Below are 25650 nucleotides of genomic sequence, written 5' to 3' on the forward strand. Positions count from 1 at the left end.
AAGGACCACAGCAGCACATTGGGGTCAGTATCAAATCAGTCTTGACCCTGACTGCTCATATCCCATGATCCAGAATAGGGATCCTGCCATGAATCTTCGTGGCCCAGAGCCCAGCTGCAGGAACTGTGTGTTGTCCTGACTTCGATTCATTGCCTTGTACTCCAGATCTTCTGGCACTAGAGTCACAGAATTTGTGCACCCTGGATATACCCAAACCTCCAACGCAAATCATTCTTCCCATTCTTTCTGGAGTCTAGAAATCCCATACCTAACCTCCCGTGGCTGTGGCTGGATCTCTGCCTCTCCCTAACTCTGCCGCTTGCCTAAACCTCTACTGGTGTGGTCCAGGGCGTTAGGGGGATCTGACTATCTGGCTTATCAAGGACAGGTAAAGTTGATTTATGAGCTCTGGCTTTCTACCCTGTTATTTCTCCTTCCCCATTCCCGGAGCACCCCTCACAACGATGACTTTTTGAGAAGAAAGCATTGTATTTCTATCAAGGAAATGCAGCTCCTGACCTTCCATGGCGAACACCACTTCCCCCATTCTTTACTGTCTATTGCTTGGAGTTTGCTTAATTCTCTTCTCCATTCCCTTGGGTCCGTCCATTTTCTAGAGGCAACCTTCCCTGGTCTTACTAGCAGCACTCTCCCTGAAACCTACCATTACAAATACTTCCTTTGAAAGCTTATAGATTTCTCCAGAGCTCCCTATTAAATGCATATGTCCCTAGAGGAATCAGTTCCATACATTCTATCAGCTAATAGAAAATCTGAATATGTACAGACAGAATCTTCACATTCAACACCTTTAAGACACAGAATATAGTATTAAAATAAAGAATATAGTAAAGATTTAGAAATGATTTAATACAGGTATTTGATAAATGAATAATACATATGCCTTACCATATTCTAATCTATGAAAGTCAGGATTCCCAGAAAACCAACTGATGAATTCTATGAATTTTAAGAATCTTTAGTTATAGTTCAGATAGCAATATTAATTAAATTAATGGATTTCCAAATGTCTTTTATATAGGAAGATATAGATTACAGTACTGATATAATAAGATATTTAATTTAAAAAAAAGTAATTGTCCACTGATAACGTCACTCCCCAATCCACATTACTTACTAGTGTAAAGATATTCAAATAGCCTACTGACTACTCGATCCAGTTACTGAGTTAGTTAGATAAGACTAATACCCACCCCAGTAAACTGAGAATAGTTTGTTTTATGTCCTACTGTTTGATATGAGAAAGGAAAAGTTCATTTAAAAATAGGGGTACCTGGGTGGCTTAGTCAGAAGAGCAGGAGACTTTTGATCTCAGCGTCCTAAGTTTGAGTCCCACGTTGGGTGTAGAGATTACTAAATAAATAAATAAATAAATAAATAAATATTTAAAAAGGATTACAACTATCTAGCCCAGCTACAGTATTACTATTAAATGTTAGGAAAGAATCTATTTTCACAAACGATATTGACACTTGCTTCCAATGAAGGATAAAACTTGTAGGTAGAAAGGGTGTTTAAAGATCAAAGAATCTTAATTTCCTTTGTGGTCTTTTCACGCTCTCAAGCTGGCTGGCAAGCTAATTGTTGCAGGAAACCAGCAGAGGGAGCACCAACCATTGTTTTTTTGTATGTGTGCTCTAAAAACAAAGGGACTGTCTTTTCCTCATACATTTTTAGGCAGGTTATCAAGATTGGCAAAACCCTTGTAAAATATAAATATGAATTGTGACTGCTAAATTTTCTCTCTGTTTTTATTAAATCAGTATTGAAACATTTTCTTTATTAATGTTTTATTTCAGAAAGTAATATTTTATTCAAAGTGAAACACATAAAAAAATAAAGTTTAAAAAGTGAATAAGCTCCTACCCCCCACCTTCAGATCCTGTTTATAAACAGACTGGTATGTGCCTTTTCATACTCTTCTAATTAAAACAAGTAAAAAGAAAAAAAAATATATATATATATATATATATATATACAAGTAAAAAAAAAAAATATATATATATATATGTTCTTCACTTGCTTGTTTTTGTTTTTCTTTTAAATGGGGTCCTACTAAAAAAAAAAAAAAAAAAAAAAAAAACTTTATGTAGGTAGCAAAATAGCATGAAACATCCATGAATATGCAGTGGATTCAAGAGGAAATATCAAATAAATACAATGTCAAGCCATATAGAAACCACGTGTGTCCAGAGGGTCAAAGCATACAATACCGAAATGATATCACTGCTTTCCAAATGAAAAAAGTCTAAATATGTCTGAATGAACATGTGGATCTGGAAAAACAAATAAACACAAGCTAGAATGTGCAACGTTCTGCTTAAAATGCCATGAAAATACTACGTGAATTAATTTCTGGTATACAATGTATATTACCAACCTCTTCACAAAACAAAAGGAGAATAAAACAACAGCAATACTTAAAAAAAAAAAGTAGAATGTATTAAAATGCATTTTTTTTCAAATTCACAATATTTCACATATTCCAATTGAATTAGGGAACGAAATCCCTTTCCATTCAAAGCGATATTCCATTCAATTGCATAATTTAACTGAAAAAGAAAAAGGATGTAGCCATAGATGTGGCCAGAAGAGGCCCTCCATCCCATCCCATTGAGAGAATCCTGGCTTTCACTATAGGTTCCTATCCTTATCCAACCTCACCTCTTTGCAAAGAGAACCTTCTGAATAAATGGTCCCAGGTCCCAGAGACCCATCTAGCTGCCTGGTAGCTGTCTCTGAAGGTTTATCTTTGTAAGCCCAGGAAATTTGCAGAAACTTTCATAGTCCTGGCTGTGACTCCCCATCCAGTTAACTCAAAATGCCTTCCTTGTTTTCCTCTATGTCTCTGAATACCCACGTTGGACACAACCTGCTAGAGGTATCACCTCGGCCAATCCCTAGGCACCCGGATCTCATAGCAGGTTGCTATGAAGGAAGCATTGCAGCGGTGGAGGAAAAGTGACAGAGAAGGATAAAAAGAGAGAGGGGAAGAGAAAGATAAAAAGAGCAAAAGAGGGGTACCCAGGTGGCTCAGTCTGTTTAGTGTCTGCCTTTGGCTCAGGTCGTGGTCTCGGGGTCCTGGGATCGAGCCCCGCGTGGGGCTCCCTGCTCAATGAGGAGTTTGCTTCTCCCTCTCCCTCTGTCCTCACCCCACCTGTATGCTCTCTCCCTTTCTCTCTCTCAAGTAAATACATAAAAATCTTTAAAAAAAAAAAAAGAAAGAAAGAAAGAAAGAAAGAAAGAAAGAAAGAAAGAAAGAGCAAAAGAAAAGGCTGAGGGCAAGCTGACAAGGGTAGGAGGGGAAATTCCCTACATGGAGGATTATAGAGAGAATTCCTTCTGGGAGTGGGGAGTCTTTAATCAGCTGTGGTTTCCTTTCCATCTCCCCAAAGCAGAAAAAGGTCATTTTATCTGATTTATTTTTTTTCCCCTTTTGCTAAGGGATTTTGGGATATCAAAAAATTTTCAGTAGCCACGCCTTTGTGAGAAAATAAGAGAACACGGCATACTGCTCCTCATTTGATAGATGAGGAGAACTGAGGAATGGAGAGGTCAAAAGCCTGGCTCAAGGTCACAGGAAAGGCAGTTACCAAGTTAGGATAAGACCCTGGGTTCTTGACTCCGGCCCTTTACTTTATCCACAAAGTCAACACAAGCAGTCTAGATTTGTTATCTCGCCCCCTTCTTTCTCAAAGGCTGAGTGACAAAGAGTGCTTAGTGTGATACTGAGTGTAAATGACAGCACAGGAAGTCCATTCTCAGGGCAAGCTGTGAGACTGGCAGCTGAACGGGAGGCTGGAAAGCAAGTCTGTGCAGAGCACTTTCAGTCTACACTCGCTATCTCGCCCCTACTGTGGCCAGAGTCCGCTGGGGCCCAGGGAGGAATTGTGAGGCTGCAGGGGACACCAGCAGGTTCAAAGTCCACTTAACTCATCAACGCCTGAGCATCTCTTAGCAAAATGAAAGGCTGTGACTTAACAAGGAGGAAATCTACAGAGCCAGATATTTCGTATCATTTTAAATGTTATTTGTATCATAATTCACGTATGAATTATGGATCATGCTATATAATCATTTCTACGATTGTGTATCTAATTATCGTGCAGATATTCGAGGAACATTGTTCTCTGACATGGTACTAGCCTGAGAATCCAACTCTTGGAAACATGTTAATACAGTTCTCAAGGAAGTCTATCCAGTCACGTATCACATGTGTGAAGCTTAAAATGCTGAAAGGAAAGAAATGTTACATCAAAACAGGTTCAGTATGAATATCAGCCATATATGGAAGAAACATTTATATGGAGGCCACACCCACTGCTGCACTCACAGTTGTTGCAAAACCCTGAGACATGGTGTGAAGTGTGTTGGTCTAGCTTGTAGCACAAAGACGGACTTATTTGCACTGTTACAGCACTGTCACTTACTCGTAATACAAAGGAAAAGAAGTAGATGAAGAAAAGAATAGAAACAGAAAAGAAGCCTATAGTGACTTAATTACACTGTAAATTGAATTTCATCATTATTTTCCTGTAAACATACCTTTTATTTCAAGTGGTTTTATGACAAATGAATAATCTCTTTAACAAAATGCAGGAGAAAATAAACTTATCATACTTAAAGGACAGCATCTCAAAATATAATTTATAATTTCTTATCTAACGCTACATTGTGGCCAAGAATTATTTTTTACATTTTTAAGTAGCAGTCAAAATATTGTATGAAAGGGATGTTTTACATAATTTTTCTATCTAATCTTGACTGTTTAATTATATTTAAGTTAATTGACAGAGATGTAGTGCATTACGATCTGACAGATCCTCAAATACATTTCTTTCTTAATTCTAAATGTCTGCAAGTTGTGAAAAGCTAATCTCTGACATGCACACTCTGACTGATCATAAAATGTTCCCATATAGAATGGATCTGTTCTATAAAATAAAGACACATAGTCATCTATAAAATTTAGATATGTAGTAATCATCACAGATGGGAATTACATTACCTATTTATACTCAAATTTCTAATTATTCTTAAGGTCAATCAGAAGTTGGCAGATTTTTCCAGAATCTAGAGGGCAAACATGGTCAACGAGGGAGACACACACAGAGACACAAAGAGTCAGGAAAAGTCCAAAATGTACTTTCTTAAAATACCAGACTACTTCAGTTACGACATATGTACTAGCTTGGGGTTGCTAAATCAACAGACTGAAGAAAAACTGCCTTGTCATCAGAACTCCAAAATATATGGATCTCACGAGAAACAAATACGAGAAGCTATTGCTCGAAACCCAAACTCTCTCTGTGAAAGAAAACAAATTTTAGCTGTCCACGTTGAGCGACTTGACCAATGCATCAGAAATTACACCGAAACTCTCGTGACAGGACAGTAAACGTGTACGCCTTTCAAAAGTGAGGCGAGAACAGATAAGGGACAATCAGGGAAGCAAATAGAATGCAAAATTGAAAAGCCTAAATAAAAAAGACCGATGAAAGCATAACATTAAAAAGAGAAGTGTTTAGCTGTTAAATCATCCAAATTGCTTTGCCAGATTTTGACATGCTTGATTTCCTGCAGGAGAAAAAAAAAAAAAAAAAGCTCTTTTTTTGTGTGTCTTTGAAAAAAAAAAAAAGTGAGGAAAAATAACCAGCTGTTCCTTGTATAGTTCAGGAAACAAGTTTGATTTATTACTTTAAGGTTATTTTTGAATGAGCTGCTTGTGGCGGCCAGAGTGCAAGAAAAGTCACTGAGGCCTGTCCACTTGAAGGGCTCAAACTGTTTCCTGAACAGTCCTTCTTCACTCTGCACCTCCGACAGCTATTATTGACAACGTGTGACTGGGGCCTTCCAGGATTTTAAAACAGCAGGGGTCCCGGCCAAACAATCAGCCTGTCAATTACCTTTTCCCCTGTTGTGAAAAAGGGACCCAAGACAATGCAACTTCTCAGCAGGGAGGTGTGCAGCTCCGAGTCTGTAACCCACTTTGGCACCGAGCGGCATTCAAAACCCAGTAAATGGTTGGTGCCTTCACTTTTGTCTGTGTGTGTCAGCTCAAAACCAGAACGACTGCAAGGTAGATGTCTCCATGGAAGGATTTTTACGTTCTTGTGAGGGCAAAACTGACTCTGTATGTTGTTGTCTCTGCGTCTTGCGGACATTTTTTCTTAAGATCCAAACAGACACAAAGAGGACCCCGCTCCCAGCCCCCTTCTGCAGGCTGGTCCTCCGGGAACGCCCAACTCTCTCTACCTATATTGTGGCTTAAAAAACTTCCTGTGGGCATTGATGACTTGCTGTGAGGACTGTCCATCATCCCGCCCCTTTGTCTGGCAGTCACTTCCATTCGAATTTGACTGACTGAGGAAGCCTGAGTTATTTGTAAAGAACAACAAGGCTTTTCATTCATAATTTTAGTAGGGGGACAGGGTGCTAATGACTGAGCTTGAATAACTAGGGAATGCGGTATTCAAGGCAGGAAGAAGCCCAACTGGCTGCCAAATGAGGGAAGGAGAGGATGTAGGTGAAAAGTGCCTGGGTAAAAGCCAAACAATGGCATGAGGATCGCACGTATATACAAATAGAAATCAAGTTTTTAAAAGGTGAGACCATCGAAAAGGTGGAAGCAGGAAGGAGGACAGGGAAAATCTAACAGGATTTCATTAGCTTTGGGGTCAAGTTACATGGCAGAGTTTACAGAATCCGAAACCCATAAAGTGTCTACGGAGGAAGTGATCTTTTCTTCCACTGCTGGTCCTCCTACAAAAACAAAAAGTTAAAAAAAAAAAAAAAAAGTAAAACTGGTTTTCACTCTCTTTTGGTACCTTTCATATGTTCAGACAAAGAGAGTTTGTTTTCCAAGGGTATTCAGCCTGGCAATCAAGTCTGGGCTCCAAAGAGCTTACTTTCGGGGGGTTCTACTCATTTTTATGTACAAGCAGCATAAACACAATATGTAATAATTTTACATACCTGCTGCTTCCCACGAGGAGAAATTGTAAAAATGTAAATTTCTAGTTGAATTTAACTGTATAACTATTATGAGATTTATTTTTCTTACTACAATAATAAAATTGTGGTTTGGTTTTTTTATTAAGAAATTAAAAGAATCACACTGACATTTTTATATGCATGATTTTATACATAGATTCATAGGAAATAATCCAAAATAACAATGTTGCACATTTTAAATCTATTACGAAGTAGCAGAATGATGCAAGCTGCTTTTTACAAAACCAGTTTAATTTCCTAAGTGAAGAATGTTTCAGTCATTATTAGAAAATGTTTACTATGTCTCTTTTGTTAAAGCAAGTCAAATAAAGGTAAAATTGAACAATAACAAATGCTGATTTATGTGAAAATCAACACAAATAGATTTTCAGGCAGGGAGACTCTTTAGGTCTATCTAGCTCTACTGGTCTCTTAAGAGTAGTGGTCTTGAGGAATACTAAGGACGGAAGACAAAGTTCAGACTCTGGGCTGGGTGCTGAACTTATCCTAAGTTCGTAGGTCACAAACTGACCCAACAAATATTCTTTAAAACTGAGGAACTAACTACAACCACCATGAGGTTATAGTCCATTATCTCATTTCATTCTGACACCCATCCTATTCTGATCAATAAGGAAACTGAGGCGCACAGACATTCCAGTACTTTGCAATACTTTCCAACTATTTCCACTTGAGTGCCCAACAAAGGCAAAGGACTTTAAACATGCCCCTGGAGTGTTCCAAAACTAACCTCAAGTAGGGCTCAAGTGGGATTTCATCATCATCGTCACCCTCACCATCATCACCATCGTCATCGTCATTATTAGCTGCTTGTGTCTTAAGAATCTAAGTGAACTGAAATAGATGCACCGTGTTTATCTTGTGGCTTCCTCTGCCCCCTGGCATACCCTGCAAATCCTTAGTGGTTTTTCCCCCAACTTTATTGAGGTATAATTGAAAAAGTTGTAATATATTTAAAGTATACAACGTGATGATTTGATGTATGTATACATTGTGAAATGATTCCCACAACAAAGTTAATTAACATGTCCATCACCTCACGTGGCTTCTGTTTTTTTTTTTTTTTCTTTTTCTTTTCTTTTCTTTCTTTCTTTCTTTCTTTCTTTCTTTCTTTCTTTTTGGTGAAAACACTGAAGATTTACTCTCTAAGCAAATTTCAAGTACACCATACACTTTTATTAACTATAGTCATCATGCTGTATATTAGATCCTGAGAACTTATTCACCCTATAACTAAAAGTTTGTACCCTTTGACCAATCTCTTCCCATTTTCTCCATCCCCTAGCCTCTGGCAACCACCATTCTACTCTCTGTTTCTATGAGTTCAAATCCTTAGGTTTTTGAGAACAGGTTTAAATAATTTCCTTCAAAACCCAGAATTAATGATTAATTAAGAGTTCAATTGCATTCTAATGATTCTAGATTCAAAACCAGGCAAAGACCACCGTGGTCTTTGATTTAGCACCCCTGGGACCCAAAAGTCAGACCGTAGGACCATGAATGACAGATGCCATGATTACCCAGGACCACGCCCAGGCCAAACCATGAAGTTTGTATATTTTGTTTTTCACTCCAGACTTCCTTGTCAACTGTGTTGGCCCCCTCATGTGGATATAAATGTTAATAACTAGATCTCTGGGGTACAAAAAAGAAAAGAAAAGAAAACCTTGATTTTAGCATTTGGTGATTTCTGTGTTGTAAATATACCCACCTTGGCTGATTTTCAAACCTAATGTCACTAAGTGTAGAGATGAGAAGAGATATCCATGATCAGCTCTTGCAAGCAGGTATGAACCTGTTCTAGCATCTTCATCTATCTATACTTTGATGTCCATTCCATTTTCTGTTCTTGTTCTCAGTGAGCTATGGATCTCCATTATGGTTTCATTATAATAATACAATGACTTTCATTTATTGAAGCATTATTATAAGTCAGACTTCTTCTAACACTCTACATGCATTATTCATTTAATCCTCAAAATGATGATTGGACATAGGAATATTTTTATCCCCACTTTTTATTACCACTATGGGGAAGGAAACTAAGGCAGTAGAAGATTGGAAAATTTATAAAAGTCCCCTCTCCGAAATCAACCTGAATCAGGTTCTATGTAAAAGATCTTATCATCTGATTTTTTTTTTTTTTTAATCTCCCAGTAAAATTTTAATATGCAGCCAGGGCTGAGAACCACTGATTTTGAAAACAAAACAAGGACCCTTACTACTTGAAAATATATATATAACAACTTTCCAATTGAGTGTGGCTAACTATATGTTAGGTCTTGGATAAAGCTTACTTCACACTTCTATAAAGGATTTTTTAAAGTAAATATTCATCAGCTATTAACCATAAGTGGGATTTGATGGAGAGTGGTCATCAAAATATACTAGAGATTTTGGGTAAAATCTCCACTCTATTACTGAAGTACACTCAATCCTTCCCAATCCCAGCTGATCTGATTTATGACACTTGCTGAGCTGTAATGCTGTGACCACCACACGGAAGATGCCTTTTGCCCCCTAAGTACCATGGGTTCAGGATATTTGGTATTATCTTAAATTTCAGAAGTATCATGATCCACTAATAACCGGAACAGTGGTCAAGAAGGTAAAGCATATAAACAACTTATTTTAAAATTCTATCAAGTTCTTGAGAAAAGCATGCTAAATACATGAAGACGATCATTTTTTGCCAAAAACCTGGTCCTGCCTGAGTTTGAAATGCCCCTATGATGTCTTGAATATACTTATAGGATTCTTTAGTGCATTAAAATATTTCACCTTCTACCTAGAACTGTCTTAGCTGAACTCCAGTATAAAGTTACAGTACTACAAACACAAGGGCCTTTCCCACCCACACTCTCAGTATATATTCAGAGAAATGCTGTTTCTTTTTTTTTTTTTTTAAGATTTTATTTATTCATTTGAAAGAGAGAGAAAGAGAGAGAGCATGAGCTGGGGGAGGGGCAGAGAGAGAAGCAGACTCCCTGCTGAGCAGGGAGCCCAATATGGGGCAAATATCCCAGGACCCTGAGATCGTGACCTGAGCTGCAGTCAGACACTTAACCCACTGAGCCACCCAGGTACCCTGAGAAATGTTACTTCTTAATAAAACACATAAAATGTGTACTGCCCAAAACAAGAAAACAGCATACCTGGAACCTGGGGCCCAAAGAGACGGACTAGCCCATGGCCTTGCTCAGAGATTGCCTCCTTCATGAGCCTTGCTAGGATTACCTCCACTGGGTCAATACACCTGCAAGCATCAAGAGTACCCAGCTGAAAACTGGCTTAGCAGATTCCCTCGAATGGCTTTCTGGTATCTTCATGGCTACCTGCCTCATCTCCTCATTTAAATCATCAGCTTCTTGCTGTCGAAACCAGCTGGTTCATATCTCAGACCCATTGAGCAAAGTGATGGAGCCAGCAGGTCCCAGGCCTGGGCCATGAAGACAGAAATTCGGCTCCCAGAAGGCCACACTATGTTAATATTAAATAAGAGTACCTGATATGTACTTGCTGATATTCAGTAAGAGAGAGTACTTGATATCTACTTGAGTTCCCAGAATGCTGTAGACTAGGACTTGTTATATAGTGCAAGACTCTAAACCTAAGAACTATGTTGGATTGTTATCATTTTGAGTCCTGTGCAAATTCACCTTTACACAATCACAATAATCTAAAGAATTTAGGACAGTGAAATATCATAGCATCCTAGAGTACGACACATACCACTGCCCACAGCAGTTAATGTAAGTGAACATACATCTTCCTCCAAGTAAGAGATGGAGCTTCAGTACCATTTCAGACACAAGGCTGCATCCCCCAAATTTACAGTTACAAGAGCCCAAACGTTGAAGCCAATCTCAAATAAGAAGGAACTCACATTTCTCAAGCCTGCAGATTTCTTGAACAGGGAATTCAATGAGTACACATTCCAGTCAGAAACAACCACACCAGCTAAATAGGTCCCTTCTTCCCTAAAGTGCTTTACCTACTTTCAGGAGGTCATACTTGAAAACAAGAAATCAATGTAAGGTTAAGGCTTCTATAGAGGTACGATTAATAGCTGAATATAGCTAAATACAGTCATTAAAACTTGTCCTAAACCCAGATTCTTATTTCCACATAAGTACAAACAATAAGATACATAAAATAAAGCAAATTGTGCTTATTGATTTTAAAACTTTTTGAAAATATGGAGGCAAAACAGCTAATTTTATCAAATAAACTACCAAACTCAAGTTAACTGAAATGATCATGGTGACTTATTAAGAGGGCCCCAAATGTTAAGCTTTCTAGATACTTCATATCATCCAGTCCTCCCAGCAACCCCTTTACAGATGGGAATGAAAGTTAATTATCCCCTTCATTCTTCATTCATTCACTCATTACATTTAAAAATAATGTTTAAGTTCCTTAATTGCAACAGGCCCTTTAGTGCTGTGGGTAAAACAGTAAGCAAAATCTACTTGGATTCCAGATCTCATGGAGCTTAGAATACAGTGAAGGGGAAAGTTATTAATCAATCATCTAATCACATGTATGTTTGTAACAGAGAAGGTCAGGAAAAGAAAAGGGAGATTTGACTTACTCAGAGAGGTCAGAAAAGCTTCCCTGGAAACAAGACAACTGGTATATATGGAAGAGTAGTAGGAATTAATATGGGAAAGGCCAGAAAAGTGAATGGGGGGGGGATAGCATATACAAAGGCCCTGTGGCAGGAGAGATGTACTTTGGAGCAATTAAAAGGTAGTACTTACAGCTATGAGGCAGACAGCAGATGAATGTGGTATACTAGGAGGCTGAGATGGGAATGGGGCTGGACAGTAGGACCTTGAAGTTGGGTTAAGGACTTGGATCTTTATCCTAGGAGTAATGAGAAGCCAGGGTGGAATTTAAGCATTAGGGGATAGTGATCAGTGTTGCCCAAAATGGCCTAGACCAAATCCAATGAACTCCCAAAGCCTCCAGAATCTACAAGGATATTTGAGATTTCAACCTGCAGTATCATTTTCTTTTAGGAATTACAGTTAAAAAAAAAAGATTCATAATTTTGAAGATTTAATTTCTAATGTTCAAATACGTGATTTTAGTATCTCTTAGGGTATAATGCAAGTATGTCTTTACCTGATGGCAAACCAGGTGAGAAGAATATTTCTCAAAATGGCAAGGAGATTTTCACATAGAACATGAAAGTCAAATTGTTCAATAATTGGTGGCTCTCTTGCAACTGTGTTTAAAATGTGTTCTCGAAACAAATAAACAAATCAAAAAATGGGCAGAAGAAATGAACAGACACTTTTCCAATGAAGACATACAAATGGCTAACAGACACATGAAAAAATGTTCAAAATCATTAGCCATCAGGGAAATTCAAATCAAAACCACACTGAGATACCACCTTACGCCAGTTAGAATGGCAAAAATAGACAAGGCAAGAAACAACAATTGTTGGAGAGGATGTGGAGAAAGGGGATCCCTCCTACATTGTTGGTGGGAATGCAAGTTGGTACAGCCACTCTGGAAAACAGTGTGGAGGTCCCTTAAAAAGTTAAAAATTGAGCTACCCTATGACCCAGCCATTGCACTACTGGGTATTTACCCCCAAAGATACAGACGTAGTGAAGAGAAGGGCCATATGCACCCCAATGTTCATAGCAGCATTGTCCACAATAGCTAAATCGTGGAAGGAGCCGAGATGCCCTTCAACAGATGACTGGATTAAGAAGTTGTGGTCCATATATACAATGCAATATTACTCAGCTATCAGAAAGAACGAATTCTCAACATTTGCTGCAACGTGGACGGCACTGGAGGAGATAATGCTAAGTGAAATAAGTCAAGCAGAGAAAGACAAATATCATATGATTTCTCTCATCTATGGAACATAAGAAATACGATGATTGGTAGGGGAAGAAAGGGATAAAGAAGGGGGGGTAGTCAGAAGGGGGAATGAAACATGAGAGACTATGGACTATGAGAAACAAACTGAGGGCCTCAGAGGGGAGGGGGGTGGGGGAATGGGATAGGCTGGTGATGGGTGGTAAGGAGGGCACGTATTGCATGGTGCATGTTATATGCAACTAATGAATCATCAAACTTTATATCGGAAACCGGGGATGTACTGTATGGTGACAAAGATAATATAATAAAAAATCATTTAAAAAAAAATGTGCTCTCGAAAGTTAGCAAAGTGCTAACTTCTTTTTTTTGAAGTTTACGAATTTATTTATTTTTAAATAATCTCCACACCCAACATGAGGCTCAAACTCACAACCCCGAGATCAAGAGTCATATGCCTTGATGACTGAGCCAGCCCAGCGCCTCAGTGCTAACTTCTTTTTTTTCTTTTTTCTTTTTTTTAAGATTTTATTTATTTGTCTCAGAGAGAGAGAGCACAAGCAGGTGAGGGCTGGCAGAGGGAGAAGCAGGCTTCCCGCTGAGCAAGAAGCCAAGGGAACTGGATCCCAGGACTCTGGGATCATGACCTGAGCCAAAGGCATACGCTTAACTGACTGAGCCACCCAGGCATCCCCTAGTGCTAACTTCTTAACTTGAAATTACAGATTAATACTTAATTTTAATTATTAATATAATCATACTTTTGCCAAATGCACTTTTCAAAGTAAAAAATTCATGAGGTTACTTTCACCTATACTTTCTAGCTACCCATCATCAGCCTGTTTATTAATCGCTTTATTAAATAGTTTAAGAATAGGTGTTTCCTACAACCTTCCTTCCTATTATGTAATACTTTCATAAAGACTTATTCTTTAACTATAATATTTACTATCTCGGTGATTAAAAGTCATGGCCTTAACAAACTTGTTTCAGTCACTTCCTGATAATTAGTCAAAACACAATAATAATTTTCAGGCTAATGCAATGACTCTTAAATTTTGTCATTAAAAAAAATTCAAAAACTCTTAATTTGCTGTTACAAAATTAAGACAAAAAAGTATTTACTTATTTTAGTTACATTCATTAATTTCATTCATTCATTGAAAAGCGCTATAGAACGTCTAAGGTTTACAAAAATCAGAGTGTGTGTTTTCTTTTTTTAAGATTGAGAAGGTCAAGAATCTTTCTATTTCGGGGGTGCCTGGGTGGCACAGCGGTTAAGCGTCTGCCTTCAGCTCAGGGCGTGATCCCGGCGTTATGGGATCGAGTCCCACATCAGGCTCCTCCGCTATGAGCCTGCTTCTTCCTCTCCCACTCCCCCTGCTTGTGTTCCCTCTCTCGCTGGCTGTCTCTATCTCTGTCGAATAAATAAATAAAATCTTTAAAAAAAAAAAAAGAATCTTTCTATTTCGGTTTCAGGCCCATAACAAAGAAAGAAGTACATGGAAGTTCCAATATATACTCCCCGGATCCTTGGCACAGTCTATCCTTTTGAAGAATCACACTCAACACAGAGTGTGTATAGAAAAGCAGTTTTATATAACGCCACAATATTTTCAAATGATTCACAATTCCCTGTAACTTTAAAACATTTCCTGTCCAAAGAAACAAATTAAATTTGCATGCACTCTTATTCCATTTACCGAATTAAACATTTTTAGATTTGACTTGTTAACTGAAATTAAGTCAGGGCTTGCTAGCATCCTCCATATTGTGGCATCTGGACCATCAGAATGACTTTAGTGGAATCTGTTTGACTACATCTTCCTTAAAAAACAAGTTGAACTTCCTGTGCTCTTTGGATCAAGTGCCCACATAACGAAAAGTATAAAACCCAAACCTCCTATTTATTCAGAGTTTAAAATCTTCCTACTGGTATTAGGCTTGGACAGTAATATCCAAACACTCATTTTAATTTATGATTTTCACTTATAAGCTTATAACCCAAGCTTTAGCATTGGGTTAAAAACATTCCTGAACAATGTGGATCAAATGTTAAAAACAAACAGAAAAACAAATAGACCTCAGGCTATTCAAGTAAAGGCAAAGCAACAATGCAGTGTTTTCACTGATTAGAATTTCTTTGCACACACCAGTCCTACAAAGGAAAAACCTTAATCTTGAGTTCAAGGGACAAATATATTAGCAATATTGATGAAGGATAATTGGAAGGCAGGCAGGCAGGGACAAGACCCCCCCCCCAACAGGAAACCACCCTGAAAAGGATTTTACACAGTCCTGGAAGGAGCCCTCCACCCTTTCCCACAAGATAGATAGGTGACAAAAATCTGATTGGATGACAGGTGCAGGGAGGGTTAATCAGATTGAAACAGCCTGCCCACAAGCCCATAAAAACCCCTAGATTTAGGGACGCCTGGGTAGCTCAGTTGGTTAAGCCTCTGCCTTTGGCTCAGGTCATGATGCCGGGGTCCTAGGATCGAGCTCCACATTGGGCTCCCTACTCAGCGGGGAGCCTGCTTCTCCCTCTCCCAATTGCCCCCTGTTTGTGCTCCTGTCAAATAAATAAATCTTTAAAAAAAGAAAAAAGAAAAAACCCTAGACTTAGAAACTCCCGTGGCAACCCCTCCATCCTTGGGAGCTTTGTACTATCACTTTGCTATCACTTAATAAACCTAGCTTGGCTGCCCACCTTTCCTGACCACCACTGTCTGGTCTACCTCTTCATTCTTCAAAGCAGTGTGACCAAGAACCACGGACACCGACAGAAAAAATCTGCCACAATATAATGAGAAAAAATCATGTTGGCAGCAAAGAAGTTCTGTTTTGCCTTGTTAGAGAACTTCGGTCCACATCTGACTTTACATAAATTATATTAGTAACGTGCATGGATCTAACAGGAAGATCAATTATCCAGTACAAGCCACCAGGTGGATTCAGGTTGAAAATAAGATCTCTGAAAAAGACAAGACTCACAGGAGCCTCCAGTTCAAAGTCAAATCATCAAGACCACTCCTCTTACCCTGGGATAACTCTGGATCTTTCTCCATCATCAAAGAAGGTTAGATGCAGAGATAAGCTGTTTCCAGTTCTTCAGGCATTTTAGTTAAGAACTCTAGCAGTCTATTTTGAATTCCTTTGCAACTTTTAGTGTAGCTACTCCCAACCCCTCCTAGAGGCAGTATCAATAGAATTTGGAAAATCAAAGCAATTCAAAAATTCAATGACCACAACCATGGCCACCAAATCAAAAGGTCCATTATTGCAAAGCCCTTTAATTTAGGAAGGTCCCCCCTAGAAGAGACCATGCATAAATTAAGTTTTCTATTGCATTTGGGATGTGAGGAGAAATGATGGTTGAAAGACCTCAATTGTTAGTTACTCTTGGAAGCAGTATACACTATTGTGTTCTGGGCCAGTTTTAAGTGTGAATACATAAATAAATTGCCTTGGTTGTAAAATTAACAAAACAACCAAACAATCAATAACTATTAAGTCTTCTTTGTCTCAAAAACACATCATATCACTGCAAGATTTCTCTTTGGTTATCAAAACTGGGTCTGAACCAGTAAGGCCAAGTGGTTTGGTCAATCTCACAAAGAAAGTGGAACTAGAATTGTTTAAAGCTATGCTCTCCCATGACGACGGCATGACTCAGAAGCTTAGATGAGGAAAAGCAAACTTGGAATTCTGACTTAACTCAGCCAACATACCTACTGGTAAAGAAGCATGTCTACACTGTCTCTATTGATGCCTTCTACCAAAAATTAGAGGAGGCAAACTTCACAAAGGCTTATACACGGCCCCATTAAAAAAAAGAAATTGAGGATAATTATGTTTATAAAATGAAGTAAATCCAAATAAATGAGTGCAGAAGATAAAATGAGTGCAGGGATGAGATCCTAAATGTATGACACACAGTCCTGTTCAACAGCTGGGACTCCGAAAGCATGTTACTTGGCGCAACCTGAGAACCTAGGAGTGAGTATGGGTACAGCACGAGTTTCCATGGAGGTGGTATTTTTCAACATTGGGCAAATGGCAATGCCTGCTCACACATCAGGGCTGCCTCCCTAGAACTTAGCACAACACCTTTGAAAATGGGGCTTCACTGTGAAGTTTTACATAACATTTTTTTCATAATTCTGAAGTAGCTTCCAGAATGAATCCCAGTTACAATTTTGGAATGCAATATGACAATTAATTTGGGTACACATTGCAAGAGCTGCACCAAACACTTCATTACGTGTGTATACGCACATGCAGACACACAAACATCATTCCTCTCTGGGATTATAATTCACTAAGTAAATTTTGGAGCATAATATATTGTACACATTACATCTGAAAAAAATAATAATTTCACTAAATAAAATAAATAATAAAGAGGAAGAGTGCAACAGGTTCTTGTTCTTACCTTGTGCTTAAGTTATAGGTTAAGTGTTTTTCCAGGCTGTGGGGGAAGGAAGGGAGAGCTAGGTTACATGGGATTCTTTCTAGCTCATGAAAGATAAATAGAAATTCCTAGGTTCCACCCTACTGACTCGATAAAATATAAGGTGCTCTGACTAGCCAGAAGCTCCTAATTTAAATTCCAGTTTATGCTTTGATCCAAAACAGCATGTCTTTGCAACATTCCTGCAGCGCTGGGAGAGTAGCATGGGCACAAGTGTCTCCTAAGGAACAGTCATTGGGCGCAGGGGTTTGAGAACACGAAGAGAAGGCGTGTTTTCCACCTGCTCCGCTAGAGACCTGTTGCCCCCAAAGGGGCAGCGAGCTCCCCACCAGCCTTGCGCAACTTGCTTTTGGCCCCCAACTCCTTCCTATTGGTAAAAGCTAGAGTTCTTTCAAACCTGGGTACCTCATCTCGTATTCCACACGGAAGGTATCCCAGGAGATGGTACGAAAAGCTATCTGTTTCTTATTCATTTTGAAGCAGCCGACCTAATACACGATTTAGACCGCAACCTCCCTCCCCTGCCCCCGTCCAGTACTAGGTAAGAAGATTGCACTGGCCCCAGCCCCAGCCGCAGCACCGGCCCCAGCCCCAGCCGCAGCACCGGCCCCAGCCCCAGCCCGGCGCCGAACGGGCGCCCCCTGGTGGCCAGATGACCCATAAGCGCAGCAGCGCCTACGTTCACCCCGAGGCTCAAAAGACTTGGGCTTTGGGCGAGCTGCCCGGGCCGTGGAGGCCCGGTCGTCCCATGCCCTCAGCCCTGGGGACACGGCGGAGCGGGCCGACGCAGCCTCGTCCACCCGCACCGAGGGGTGGGGGGTGGGGGACGTAGGCCAGCACCCGGAAATAACGCATGCCACTTCCCCTGCCATCTCTTGTTCCAAACCCAGGGCGAGTGGGGAGAGCCCTAGAGAAACATGGAGAAGGCAGGACGAGAGCGCAGCGCGGCGGGGAGCGCGCCCGGGACATTCTAGAGCTAGAGCTCGAGGGAAGGCAGCGACTGCCAGGGCAGCTGCAAACGGATGTGAGCTGGAGCTGGACCCGGGGAATCAAGCACTATTTCGAGAACTCTAACCCCGCACGAGGGCAGGTGCTATTCGGGAGATTTGACCGTACTTCCCTGTAAAGTAAAAACATTCTGTAAATTATTAGAATCCAATATCAGGAGGGGGGGGGGTAATTTCCCACCGTTGCTCCCACGTGCAAGCACGTTTCTTAGTAAATGAACGGCAGTCAGAGCAGTGCATATCTATGCATTTTCTATCTTTATATTTCTACTTTTTTAAGTGGGAAAATGCAGACCGCTTTCAAAGCGTACAATAGGAGCTTTTCGGAAATGTTCTAGGTGACAAGGGGGAGTCAGAAATGAAGGATGACTTCTGGTTAAGTGAAGGAAATCTGCAGTGAAACAGTGAGCCCCCTACCATTTCAGAAGCCGTCATGTCGACCTTGAGTTATCGTGTATGTGTTATTAACTAATTTTAAAAAGGCATAGACTGTAGAATTTCCTTCAGCTATTGAGTCAAACAAAATAGATTCTCAAAAAACCTCCATCTATAGCTAACTCTCCTTTAAAAAAAAATCTAATATTAAACTAAAAACTACAGAGCGACACAATCAAACGCAAATCTCGGTCAGAGCATAAAGTACTTGAAACCCGAATCTGCATTCCGTTCCTCTCGTACACGGCTCTGAGGTGGGGGAGGCGGTTTGTGCTGGTGCCTGGTGTATAATCGGGTTAATCCAGTAGACAAAGAATAAACCAATAGCCCTCCCACCTCACTTCCCGCTCCCCTTCCCCTCCCCCCTCTCCTCTCCCCGTCGCCCCCTCGAGGGGGAACAGAAAAGGGGAGAGGTGGGCTTGAAATGGATTCCGAATAAACTCTTAAAACCTACAACTTGTTTTAATGCTAACACTGCGTGGCCCGGATTAGTTTTCAATGTTCATTCCCTTTTCCCAATGGCAAGGAGAAAGTTCCATAAGTCAGTCCGAGCCTAAGGCTCGTCCTCATGGCCTCTGGGGAAACCTTAAGGTCAGTGTTTCCTTGAAACTAGATAAACTGACCCCGCCGTGCCCAGCCCGGCCCCGCGGGCGCCCCGCGTGACGGCGCCCGGGCGGCAGGACCGGCCCCGGGACGCGCGGGGCGGCGCGGTTGCCCTTTTGAATGCCTCCTGCGGCTCGGAGCGCTGGCGGGCGCTGAAGTGTGAGTGAATGTAGCCCCGCGGAGCCAATGAGCTGGGACCGGATGCGATATATCCTCTGGGACAACAACTGCTCTGTTCCGCCTCGGATCCACATGACGCCATTTACTGCTGCCGCGGCCGCCGCAGAGCTCCCTGCCTCCGGAAAGGCGAGGGCGCAGGCCAACGGCGAGCCCCCCCGGCCGGGCCCCAGACCCTCCTCCTCCTCCTCCTCCACCTCCTCCTCCGCACCCACCACCCCCGCCTCGGCCTCGCCGCCGCGCCTCCACAACGCCCAGTCTGCACCGCTGAGAGCCGCGCGGCGCAGCGCGAGCGGAGGAGAGGGGCCGGCGGAGCGCGCAGCGCCCAGGCCCCCGCGCCCGCCCGGCCCGGCCCGTGCCCCCGCGCCGCCTCCGCTGCGACGCGGCCGGGGCCGCACGACTTGGCCATCTGGCTTTAGATTTTCTCTAAGGCGGTTTTCTTTTTCTCCTTCGCTCGTCTACCAGGAAAAGAGACTAACCGTTGGCGCTTCGGCCTCCAGTTCATTGAGAAAAAGGAAATACTCCGCGTGCGTTTCTAGAAGGGGGGTCGCCCCCAGCCCCGAACCCCGGAGTGTTCATCGGCTGGGGACTTGGCTCCGGATTTTCCTCTCCTTTTTTCCTCCCGCCGATTGCTCGGAACTTGGACTGAAGCAGAGTTTGGAAAGAAGGGGCGAAAAGTTTGCATCGGGACTGGATTTTATTTGCACATCGCAGGAAGACGAGAATCCAACGGAGAGGGGTTGGTGCAAAGCCGCGATCACGGTGAGGCACGTTTGGCTCTTCCCCTCCTGGCGTCTTGGCCGGCGCGTTGTGGGCAACATGGAGTAGGTGCAGCAGGACCAGGAGTGGGGTCTGTCTCTCCTCAGGCCTCCCTTTCTCTAACCCCGCAGGTTCCCCGTGGGGATCCAGGGAGCTGCCTGTGGAGCTGCTTGCCCCGGGCTCGGCCTGCCTCGGCGGGGGCTGCAGTGCGCGCCTGGTACGGTGTCCCCAGCCCCGGGACCCCACGCGCCCCCGCTCTGGGGGGTTGGGGTGGCGGACTGCTCGTCGCGGGTCGGCTGCTGGCCCTGCATTGGCGGCGAATTCGGCGCTGAGAGCGGGAGAGGGAGGGGGAACACTTTGTATTTTCCAGGTCCCCGTTGTAGGCGCCCGCATTTCTAACCTGTTCTTCTCCGGGAAGGCAAGTCCTGGGTGAGACTGTCCCGAGGCAGGGGCGCCAGCGGGACCGAGGGCGCGCGGGTCGCTCGCCTCATGGGGGCAGCGAGACCCCGCGGGTGAAAAATGGGCAGGGTGCCGGGTACAGAGGCGAGCCGGTGCGGGTGAAAGCGTCGCCCTACCGGGCGCCGCGTCTGCGGTTCGGAAGTGCAGCTCTCTCTTTTTTCCGTTCTCTGTGGTCGGCCTGGGTCACGCTTTTTTTATTTTTGGAAGCTTGGGCTGACCTAGCACAGGAAGAAAGTCATCAAGCGGTCGCGATCGTTTTCCATTACCTGAAAATAGGTGGCAAGAGGGTGGTTTTTTTTTTAATTTCCTTTGATTCGCTGATCTACTTTTTTGTTGCTGCTCCTGCCTTGAATTCGGAAATTGTGTGTTTTTACAAAGCGGTTTCTGTGTTTGCCCCACCCTTGTGCTGAAGTCCTTTCCCCTTAATCCTTAGTCTGATCACACACTGTTCTTAATGGGGGTTTCTAAGCACTTTCGGGGTGGGGAATGGGGAAGCATGGGGGGTGGGCGGCGGGAACTGCGAAGGAGGCTAGGAATGGACAGCAATTATTTTTGTTTGAAAAAAAAAATTCCCCCCCAACCCCCAAAGATGCTACTTTCCACTGCAAGCAAATCTTCGCGGAAAGTTTCCAGCCCAGGGATCTGCGTCCTGCACGCCTGGCTTGTGCAGTGGGGCCCTGGGAATTGCCCTTCCTTTAAAAAGCAATTTTCCTTTCGCTTTTTCTCTCCACCCAAAAGGAGATGGGGTGTGCAGGTTGCAGGCAATGACCCTTCGGTCAGTGCATGGTGGAGTCGCCCAGTGTGCGTGGGTTAGACCTCTGTCCGGGCGGTGTGTCTAAGGCATGGCTTTCGGCGTCAGAGCTTGAATCCTGTGCCCGACATCCGAGGGCCTTTGCCAGAACGCCCTGCGGTGGGCTGCGTGACCTCTGCCTGGGGGTGGAGTGGGCTCCCTCTTGTAGCTGGAAGGCAGTTCTCTGGGGTGGAGTATATTTTAGCCGGGAGGTAGGGAGGGGGAAGTGTGCTCTAGCGTTTCAGGCACGTCCCCTTCGGAGGCGCCCGCACCACCCCCCCTTCTAGTCAGTCTTGGGATTGTGTGCAGCGGGAGGGCAGCTTGGCCCCTGGGCTGTGTCAGTCTCCCCGGAGAAAAGTCCCCTGGGGCTCCGACTGTGTCCCACCTGCTGGGGACGGTGTTGGGACGCAGATAGAGCCGATAAACGGAGTGAAAGCAAAGACAACGTTGTCTTGTCTGCCTTTCTGTTGGAAGTTGGAAGTGAGATCCGGTTTCCAGTTCTGCCTTGTTCCGAATTGGGAGGTGTGTGTCACCTGCCTGTGTTTTTCTTATAAAAATCGAAGACTGGATAAAAGCCCACTCTTGCCCGTTTTTGTTCACTGTAGACTTGGCAAAGGGGATGATAGTTTTGAAATTTATAGAGGGATTGCAATTTAAGCGATTACATGTCAGAATGATAGATTTGAGACGTGACACGAATTTTTGAAACACTTCCTGTTATCCCCAGTCAGTTTAGGTTCTGAACTATTTAGTTTTTGGAAACGGGCAAAGCAATTAAGATTTTTGACATAATTTATTTTTAAAACAGGGAAAACAGTCTTTTAGCTACAGAATTAAAGATGCCTTCTCAGGCTATCAAGCTGTAAAATATTTGATCCACAAGTTGTTGAGAAGTTGAAAATAAGTTCCTGTCTTCTTGTTGCTGGTTGTTCTTGTGTTCCTGGCACCTAACAGGATTTGAATGGCTTTGTTTTTAATTTATAACTTTTGCTACTTTATAGTTAATAATGCATGACTGTTGTAAAATTTATAACTTCCTGGGGGGGGCGAATATTTGCTTTTTGGCAAGTCGCATTCATTCTATGGTCTTCTAAAAAGTTGCATGGTTGTGGCTAAATTAGAGTTACAGGTATTTGATGTAAAAGCAGACAAAGTAAGAACCAAGAATTTCTAGGCTGCATTTATTGATGTTTAAGGCAAAAATGACCACGACAAAGTTAAACCTATCTCAGATTTTGAAAATGTATTCAACTTTCGCATCTGTTGGCAGCAAAGATGTGTTCTAACGTTATTTTCTTGAAATCTTTACCTTGAACCTGAACCTTGCAGTTTTAGGTTTATTTGAATAGGATGTCATTACTTATGTGATTGAGACAAAGATTAGCTTTGTGTCACTACACATCGCAAGATTAAAGAATTGTCAGTACCCGGTCATAATTTTTACTTTTTGGTATGGCATCGGATCATATGGTTATTCTAATACCCTTCCATCGCCACTCCATTTCAAATCCTGTTTCTCTGGGGGAGTGGAAAGTGAAGAGTTAATTCAGGTGGGCGGAGAGTGGGAAGTATCCTGGAGTGTAAACCCAGCTCTTTCCTCTTGGTTTCTGCAGGAATTCAGATGTGTTCTAAGCCCGCTGGAGTGACCACACTTCCCAGACCTGATGGAGGCCAGAGCTCAGAGTGGCAGCGGGTCGCAGTCCTTGCTGCAGGCACCCCGTGACGTTGGCAGGCAGCGTGGGGAGCCCGACCCCAGAGATGCCCTCACCCAGCAGGTACACGTGTTGTCTCTGGATCAGATCAGAGCCATCCGAAACACCAATGAGTACACAGAGGGGCCTACTGTGGTCCCGAGACCTGGGCTCAAGCCTGCTCCTCGCCCCTCCACTCAGCACAAACATGAGAGGCTCCACGGTCTGCCCGAGCACCGCCAGCCTCCCCGGCTCCAGCACCCACAGGTCCATTCTTCTGCACGAGCCCCTCTGTCCAGGTCCATCAGCACAGTCAGCTCGGGGTCTCGGAGCAGTACAAGGACAAGTACCAGCAGCAGTTCCTCTGAACAGAGACTGTTAGGACCATCTTTCTCCTCGGGGCCTGTTGCTGATGGGATAATCCGTGTGCAGCCCAAATCGGAGCTCAAGCCAGGTGAGCTTAAGCCCCTGAGCAAGGAAGATTTGGGCCTGCATGCCTACAGGTGTGAGGACTGTGGCAAGTGCAAGTGTAAGGAGTGCACCTACCCCAGGCCTCTGCCATCAGACTGGATCTGCGACAAGCAGTGCCTTTGCTCAGCCCAAAACGTGATTGACTATGGGACTTGTGTGTGCTGTGTGAAAGGTCTCTTCTATCACTGTTCTAATGATGACGAGGACAACTGTGCTGACAACCCATGTTCTTGCAGCCAGTCTCACTGTTGTACACGTTGGTCTGCCATGGGCGTCATGTCCCTTTTTTTGCCTTGTTTATGGTGTTACCTTCCAGCCAAGGGTTGCCTTAAATTGTGCCAGGGGTGTTATGACCGGGTTAACAGGCCTGGATGCCGCTGTAAAAACTCAAACACAGTTTGCTGCAAAGTTCCCACTGTCCCACCCAGGAACTTTGAAAAACCAACATAGCACCATTTATCAGGAATATGACAGTAATAAGGATTGTTCCCTTTTTTTTTTTTTTAACACATATGCAACCAACTAAACAGTTATAATCTTGGCACTGTTCATAGAGGGTTGGGATATCCTTTGCTGTTTGTAGTGAAATGCTTTTTGTCCATGTGCCATTTTAACTGATATGCTTGTTAGAACTCAGCTAATGGAGCTCAGAGTATGGGGTACAGAATCTGGGGACCCACGTGTTGCATAAGCTAAAGCAACAGACACTCCTAGGCAAAGTTTTTGTTTGTGAATAGTACTTGCAAAATTTGTAAATTAGCAAATGACTTTTTTTCCATTGTTTTCTCCAGAGATAATGTGCTATATTTTTGTATATACAATAATATTTGCAACTGTGAAAAACAAGTGGTGCCGTACTATATGGCACAGTCACAAAATATTATACTAATATGTTGTACATTCGGAAGAATGTGAATCAATCAGTATGTTTTTAGATTGTATTTTGCCTTACAGAAAGCCTTTATTGTAAGACTCTGATTTCCCTTTGGACTTCATGTATATTGTACAGTTACAGTAAAATTCAACCTTTATTTTCTAATTTTTTCAACATATTGTTTAGTGTAAAGAATATTTATTTGAAGTTTTATTATTTTATAAAGAAGAATATTTATTTTAAGAGGCATCTTACAAATTTTGCCCCTTTTATGAGGATGTGCTAGTTGCTGCAAATGAGGGGTTACAGATGCATATGTTCAATATAAAATAGAAAATATATTAACGTTTGAAATTAAACTGAACTGTTTTGTCTTATTTTACCTTTTCTTTTTGTTTGTTTTGTGTTTTTTTGAAGTGAAAAAAACCCACATTTTATGTTAAGACTAGCATTTCAATGAAATAGTTTGACTTATCTACAATGATCACTTATCTACAGTGATTTTTTTTTTTTCCCTAGATCATTCTAGCAATCGGGAGGGAAATAACTGAGCATTTGACTCGGCTGTATTAATCCTGAGATCATTGTTCCTCTTCTTCCCTTTTACAGATCTGTTGGCTTTCTTCTGTATGTTTAAAAAAAAAAAAATCTTCAACTAATTCTTTCTGGAGATTTCCCTAAAAGATTAACAATTGGATTTTTTTCTTTACATATGGAATTAAGTATGAAGAATAGCCATGAGGCTAATTCAAGACCAGAAAAACGAGTTTAGTTCAACATTTATTGAATGTCCTCTGTGTCAGGTATATCAATGCTTGTAGCTGAGGCAAAAATGTTTTGACTTCAGCTGATTATGGCTGTTTTTTCCAGCCTATATGGTTTAGACTTATCACCATGATGCCAAAAGTTTCTTGTGTTAGAAAAGACATGAAAATTATAACTTGTTTTAATTCAGGTGTTGGATATCATAAAATCTCATCCTATATTGGCCTAATAATTGAAGCCCAAGGAAGCCAATTGAGAGGCCCTGT

General features: G+C 42.1%; 1 protein-coding gene across 1 annotated transcript; it reads left to right on the forward strand.

Moving 5' to 3' along the window:
* The first annotated feature begins 19584 nt into the window (after positions 1-19584).
* LOC113251451 (serine/arginine repetitive matrix protein 1) lies at positions 19585-24996 on the forward strand. The gene is made up of 2 exons (XM_026493461.4): positions 19585-20337; positions 23197-24996. The coding sequence occupies exons 1-2, from the start codon at positions 19585-19587 to the stop codon at positions 23227-23229; spliced, it is 786 nt and encodes a 261-aa protein (XP_026349246.2). The 3' UTR covers positions 23230-24996.
* Positions 24997-25650: the final 654 nt, after the last annotated feature.

Source organism: Ursus arctos, unplaced genomic scaffold, assembly GCF_023065955.2.
Source record: "Ursus arctos isolate Adak ecotype North America unplaced genomic scaffold, UrsArc2.0 scaffold_10, whole genome shotgun sequence".
NCBI classification, from domain to species: Eukaryota; Metazoa; Chordata; class Mammalia; order Carnivora; family Ursidae; genus Ursus; species Ursus arctos.